Raw genomic sequence first — 7,196 nt, 5'->3', positions numbered from 1 at the left:
CTTAGGGCTTTTAGCTTGCTGTTGTGACAATTAAAAATTTTATAAAAGAAAACTAGTCTAACAACAAAATAAATGCTTATTTTCAGGCATTCTTCACTATCTCTCCCTGCCATCTAACCCAGAGGGGAAAAATATATACCTTATAGTAGCTACTCCGTCTTCCTCGTGATATTTTACTTCACCGAAAAGCAATCGGTTAAGATAGTTACAACAAGTTCATTGTTAATAATAGCCGGGGTTAGGACCCACGACCATTGGTTTACAAATCAAACTTTTTACCTATATCATTTGTAAGTATGTTTATAATAAATCTGTTTTCATTTTGCCATTTTGGAGTATATGTATTGCTTTATGATATTTGTCAATTATTTTTTTAATCATAGACAATTGTCACAGTCATGTTCGTTTTCATGATAGATCTACACCCACGCAACCACACGCAACTGCATGTCATGTTCTTGCGGTTTATTTTTATAACGCCAAGATGCTAACTCCATCTTGCGTCCAGTAGAAGAATCAAAATATTATAGAAAAATAAGAATGCAGTTTACTCTATGCCGTAGGATCCCCTTTTGAATGTCATAAATCCAAATATGGCGGCCATACCCATCGACAAAAAAGTCTAGTGATGATGTGATTTCATTGACAGTTACGATCGCACGCTGTCAAATGCAACAACTTGCGATCCATTGCGATCCTAACTAGAGCTGGGACACGTTGGCAAAATGCGTACCAAAAGTACGTTTCTATGAAAATACCAGTTTTACGTGTACCACCCCAAATAGGCAATTTAAGTGTTTACCGTACTTAAGCGTCTTACAAATAAGGGTTATTTATGCAAATATCGACTTTTCATTAGTAGGGATCCGACGTATCGTGACGTTTTGAGTCAAGGCCATTAATCAAATGACATATTAACAATGTAAAAATTATTTCCATTATTTTTTGATCCAACAGATACCCGTACGACTGTCAGTTAACAAAAAAATATTTTACTTAAAGTAAAGGTAAGAATGGAGGTACGAGGTGTTGGCAACTTCATATTTGTTATATTTTGAAAATTAAAGTCCGTGCTTTTAAATACTCAACAAACAAAAAGTCGTCCATTAAGAAAAACCTGTCCCAAAAACTATTTCAGTACAACGCCCCACCTCTAGTGAGGATATAGTTCACTGACAGATGGCAAGTGTACGCAATTCGACAAGTGACGAATTATCCGCGTCAACTGGATATTCCAACTAAACGTCAAATGTGCCTTCTGGAATTGGCCCCCAATTATTGTTGATTTGCCTTTGGGTGGTATTCCATCTGTTTAATATCTTGGTCCAATGTCATAGCGTCTCACTCTCCCAGTAGGTAAGCAAAATGTGAGACAAAATACACATTGGACAGGTGGAATAATACCACCCTTTCATAAGTAGGTACACGTTACTCAATTTTGTTCGCTATAATTCCAGGGCCTCGGAGCCACAGCCATCTTCGAGAACAAGCCAGTGGTAGAGCGTTCTGAAGTGGTGATAGTGTCCGTGAAGCCAGAAGTCGTGGGGCCGGCGCTGCGCGAGGTGCGCGACCTGCCCGCTTCCAAGGGAAAACTGTTCATTTCAGTGGCCATGGGCGTGTCTACGGCTACTATTGAGAAGGTGAATGGGATCTTTAAACTCGTTCTATCCAGCGTAAATTGATAATGGGATATCCTCGAGCATAAATGGAGATGGTGCAGCGCGTGGTGAACATCTCACATCTCATCAGACACTAGTTTGGAAAGCCGGAAGTTGTGGGACATGACATAAAAAAACCCTAAAAACAGGGCCAGCCTGGAAGATGTAGCAATGCACTCACGAGAACCATGAATATTCACGAAAGTTTAGGTGTAGTCCTTACCCCCAGAAAATTCCGACTTCTGGTCTACCGCTTCCGGTCAGAAAAATGTATGACGGCCCGGCCAAACGGTCAGACCTAGGTGGGGGGTGCTCGACCAAATGTCATAGAGGGACCCTGGCAGTTTTTGACGCCGCCAATTGCGGGAAAACTGGCCACTTCTATTTTGGATGGCAACTTTTAAACGGTGCGTGATAGGTGAGGGGTGCTCGACCAAATGTCATAGAGGGCCCCGAGACCCGAGAGAAAAAAAACCAAATGCCCGACCTTTTTTTTTTCGTTTTTTTCAACTTGGTCCGAGCGCGCTGAGATTTGGCATGGCGGGAGATAGAGGCCTCTAGATTCCTATGAAGAAAATTTTTTTTGGAAAAAAAATCCAAGATGGCGGAACAATAATGTCCATCTTGCAGGAATGTTCTGAGAACATTCTCGAGAACGTTTCCGCTTTTTGGGAATGTTCTGCAATTTGTACATTGCTAGGAAAGAGGGCAATTGACAACATTACAGTTCTCGATGGTGAGAAATTGGAGATGTGTATTCTTAAGTTGCCCAACGGTGGTCGAATATCACTCGCTGATGAAGAAAAAAAAGAAAACCATTAGGCAGATATCAGCTTTATTGAATATTTTCATTTGTTACAAAGTTTTTTCCACTTAAGATACCTAAGATATGTTTCTTGTTTAGAAAATTCCTATTCATTAGGTATCATATTTAAATATTTTACTTCCAGAACCTTCCAGCAGAAGCACGCGTGATCCGCGTCATGCCGAACACACCCGCCCTCGTCAAAGAGGGCGCCGCTGCGCTCAGCCGCGGAGCCAAGGCCACAGCTGACGACGCCAAGTTAGCTGCCCAGCTGTTCAGGGCCGTGGGGAGTTGCGACGAAGTCCCGGAGTACCAGATGGATGCAGTCACGGCTCTCAGCGGAAGTGGACCTGCTTATGTATTAAGAACTTAATCAATGGTTACTGCATCCCTGAATACCGCTATAACGCTGTGTCAAGAGCGTTTGCTACGGCTTATGGCAGAACTACTATGACTATTACAAGCTTATCCACAATCTATCTTAAGATTCAGCATAAGAACATTCAAAACCGCGTCCCTTATTGACAAGCAATAGCAGCTGCTGAGAGTTGTGTTGTGGACAAATGCACAGCATCTTTAAAGCAGTTTGTTAAACTAAGTAACCCACCCTGGCACAATCGGAAGTTGATTTACAAGCACGTTACCCACAATAAATAGTTGCACACGTTATCCACCCTAGCACCTAGGTAGGTACTTAAGCACATTCTTACAATCAACATCGACTTATTAATAAAACCTTGGTTTCAGGTTTACATGCTCATAGAATCCCTAGCCGACGGTGGCGTGCGCTGCGGTCTCCCCCGTGACCTGGCGCTCCGCCTGGCCGCACAAACCACCCTGGGTGGGGCCGCTATGGTCCGCAATGGTGGACACCCCGCGCAGTTGAAAGATAACGTGACCAGCCCTGCTGGGTCTACGGCTGATGGGACTTATCACTTGGAAGAGAATGGTAAATTCCTCTTGATTTACATGCTCCTAGTCTTTATATAGGTACTCGTAGATAGAACGAATTGGTAAAAAGAGATGTGGATAAAGAAGAAGTCCCTATATATGGATATTGAAGATGCACCAATGACCATTTAATGTATCGTGTGATTTTCTTACGAGTAGTTATATGTTCCTCATCGGGTATATCGCACACCAAACAACTACCTAATATTGCATAACCTGCAGTATTGCTTATCTACTTATCTTATCTATGTTTACTAAAATATTGTTCGTCTGGTTTCAGGATTCCGATCAGCCGTCATCGGCGCAGTGAAGGCAGCCGCCGATAGATGTAAAGTAGTCAACCAACAATTAAACAATTAGAAACTGCTTTTAAAGATGTGCCAAATGAGCCTTACACGTTACTTTACGTTTGAGAGAATAAATTTCTCATTGTTGAATAAAGCTAATTGTTATTAGTTGTTATTGTATAGAGTCGCGTAGGAGTAAAACGATCTGATTTTTGTGACGAATATACAGAAATATATTTTATTTTGTTGAATACATTTTTTTTGTTCTAACACGAAGCATCTTTCCAGTACTTTTGTGTAGGTATAAGTATTAAACTATATGTATGAGGCATAGAAAAAGCAAAAGAGAGAAAATAGCAAAGCTAAATGCTATTTTAATTTAAGACGCTTGGTAGCGTCATCTACAACTAAATAACTTATTTTATGTTTGATTTTAGCGCCATCTGTTGACAGGCTATGAAGATTTATTCAATTTTGATAAGCACGCCATCTAGTTCTGACTTTTAAAGAAAAATTCATTTGACCATAGACAAACCTTGGGTCGCGATTAATACTGTCGAAATATCAACCAATCACGGACTAGTAAGAGGGCGCTAGTTGCCAAGACGAATTTGACTTTGACATGTCAAACAAAGCGAGTTTTTCCAACGGCTCCGGTGTACAAACGTCATGCTGTAATGGCGAAGAAATAAATTGCATTCGCTGCGAACATAGTGAATCCGTGACCTTGCGTTGTTATAATCAATTGTGTTGTTGTTATTCTTCGTTACGACCGGTGCTTCTGTTTACATGTTATCAATTTTATCATTTGTTGTATACTTGTAGCGTTACGCCGCTCGATCTCGCGAGTGTTTTATTGGATTCTGAATAGGATGTGAGCTAGTGTTATTGAAGATTTAAGTGGATTGAAGGTTCCGCGGATTTGCGCGTTAAACTGGCCTTTTGTTTGAGTGGAGATCGGCCCACGCCTTAATAAACCTACTCCTACGCTGAGCCTCTGATGGCAACTGCACAGTATATCCTTACAGTGAAGAAATGTGGACGAAAAAACTACTCCGACTATTGTTTATAGTTTTCCGTGTATATATATTGTAAGTTAAAGTGTTAATCGGTCTTAAATCGCCGCGTCGGCTGTTCGAAATCGTAGTGAAGAAGAATTGTTTAATGTCAACAATCAAGGTTATTCGCCGAAGTCCCGGATTTATCTATTAAGAATATTTTGGTAAGAAAAAACCTATTTATATCGTTCGTATAAATTTGCCCCACAATTTTTGCTTTAAACGCACATCTATATATTGTCTTATTTATTTGTTTTTCTTGGTAAAAACAAAAGTTGTACGTTTGCATCGATTGCTCAATATTCAATCGCAAAAAACGAAACTTTCTAACTAGTTATCTTTTAAGGAAACATGACTGTATGTTACAAATCCACTTACATGCAGCCCACATGTGTCCGATCTGTAGGTAAACTGTATATAGCTTTATTATTCTATTGAAACATACAATTGGTAAATAAAATTGGCAATCAATGCATCATTGCTGATAACCTTTTTATTGTAGTACATTTGGAGGACAGGTATTCAAAAGATAGGTCATTCAACTGCATAATACAAATCTTAGTGATTATATTTATCTGATAAGCAGTGATTAGCGATTTGAATGCCGCTAGGGGTAAAAGATAAATGTTTTTTTATCTTATTGAATGTTTTAAGGTGTCTATAAAAGATTTTTCCTTCAGACTTTTTCAGGCCATTGATAATATTTAATTATTACAGATTATTTATTCTTTGATTTTGTTTTAAACAATTTTTGCAGGTACTAGCATATTCATACAAAACTTTCTACTCAATCCTACAATATGGCAACCTAATTGTTGATCACCGCTGATATGGCTGGTACTAGAATGAGTAGAAGCAGGCAGTAATTATTATTTTGTTGTAAGACCCAGGGCAATTTTGGCGCTTTTGAATTTGGACTTTGTTTTATGTCTATATGAGTTCAACACTGGAATTTAATTTGTACTTGTACAAGTACCCAGGACTTACGAGGTTAAACTTAGTAAATGTTGCATATACAACAACAATATTAATACTTATTATTAGTTGAATGTAACACATACTTTATGAATGAATGAATCATACTTCATTCACAATAATGTGTCAACCCTTTTCATGTTTGTTATTACTGTTATTAGTAATATGTTACCCACATGTAATAAAAGAAAAGCACCAGTTTCTAGTTCAAGCATTTTGCAACCTACAACCTGCATGTTTGTGATAATGGTTAAGCTTTTATTTTTAGCAAATTATATATATTTTTTTTACTATAGGAAAATTAGCACATTAGCTGAATTTTATTGCAAGTATCATGGTATTCTGCGGAGTGACATTGATTAATCTGCTAGTTGTGCAACTGTACAAGTACAACTGGCCCTTAAGTCTACAAAATTTGATTTATTATTTATTTATTAAAAAGTTATCATTCCAAAAACTCAGAAAAGAGATAGGCTTGTCATTGTCATAAAAATTTAAAGTAACATAAGTTTATCAATCTTTCCAGATAAAATCAATCAATCAAGTTGAAGCAATGATGGCCGACTGATCGGAAAGCATCAAGATACGGAAAACAGCAGCATTCCTGTGCTACAAAGTGAGAATGGATGAAAGTGATGTCATTATATCATCTACGGAAATCATAAAAGGTAACTTACTTTTATTTATTTATTAAAATAAGTCTTAACAAGGCGGAATGCTGTGTTGGTTTAGATCCCGGGTCGTTTGGGTAAAGTATAGAACAACCTTATATTCAGGTGATGATAAAATTGCAAATTATTTGCAACTTAATCTAGGAATGAACCTAATTTATAAGATATGTAAAGAAGAAAAGTTACACCAGAACCCTCTTAGAAGGTTGGAAGGTCTTGGAAGGCTTCTTCCAGAATTTTCCACCTCTCCCATACCCATCATAATATAGTCTGTATCTTTAGGTATTTAAATAAATATAAATAAATAAATATTGGGGACATCTTACACAGATCAACCTAGCCCCAAACTAAGCAAAGCTTGTACTATGGGTGCTAGGCGGCGATATACATACTTATATAGATAAATACGTACTTATATACATAGAAAACACCCATGACTCAGGAACAAATATTAGTGTTCATCACACAAATAAATGCCCTTACTGGGATTCGAACCCAGGACCATCGGCTTCGCAGGCAGGGTCCCTACCCACTAGGCCAGACCGGTCGTCAAAGTTTAAAAGAAAGCATACAAACAAAGAATTAGTTTTCTGTAGGTTTTTAACCAAAACAAAAATATTTATTTATACATGTATTATGGCAGCAGTTTTGCATTAACAATAAAATACAGTCAAACACTCTTTAGCGAATTCTGTTGAATAGGTATGGTGATGCAATTTTCTCGGTCCGGCACTTAGTCATGTCACATAAAATCACGTATTGCATGTGGGTATATACTATATATTGCTGTA

General features: G+C 38.2%; 2 protein-coding genes across 3 annotated transcripts in view; both read left to right on the top strand.

Annotated features, from left to right (window-relative positions):
* The window catches only part of LOC134801589 (uncharacterized), a 44,345-nt gene extending 40,391 nt beyond the window's left edge, over positions 1 to 3,954 (top strand). For both annotated transcript variants that reach the window (XM_063774206.1, XM_063774207.1), the window contains exons 4-7: positions 1,458 to 1,640; positions 2,609 to 2,821; positions 3,211 to 3,412; positions 3,695 to 3,954. In XM_063774206.1, coding sequence (XP_063630276.1) covers positions 1,458 to 1,640; positions 2,609 to 2,821; positions 3,211 to 3,412; positions 3,695 to 3,774 — 678 coding nt within the window. In that variant the 3' untranslated portion in view covers positions 3,775 to 3,954. The remainder of the gene's footprint in view (positions 1 to 1,457; positions 1,641 to 2,608; positions 2,822 to 3,210; positions 3,413 to 3,694) is intronic.
* Positions 3,955 to 6,274: 2,320 nt separating this feature from the next.
* The window catches only part of LOC134801460 (dual specificity protein phosphatase CDC14B-like), a 33,206-nt gene continuing 32,284 nt past the window's right edge, over positions 6,275 to 7,196 (top strand). Inside the window, exon 1 of the mRNA XM_063774053.1 lies at positions 6,275 to 6,402. Coding sequence (XP_063630123.1) covers positions 6,357 to 6,402 — 46 coding nt within the window. The 5' untranslated portion in view covers positions 6,275 to 6,356. The remainder of the gene's footprint in view (positions 6,403 to 7,196) is intronic.

This window comes from Cydia splendana, chromosome 22 (genome assembly GCF_910591565.1).
Source record: "Cydia splendana chromosome 22, ilCydSple1.2, whole genome shotgun sequence".
NCBI classification, from domain to species: domain Eukaryota; kingdom Metazoa; phylum Arthropoda; class Insecta; order Lepidoptera; family Tortricidae; genus Cydia; species Cydia splendana.
Note: the sequence above shows the minus strand (reverse complement) of the source record. Positions and strands in the feature narration are given on the sequence as shown.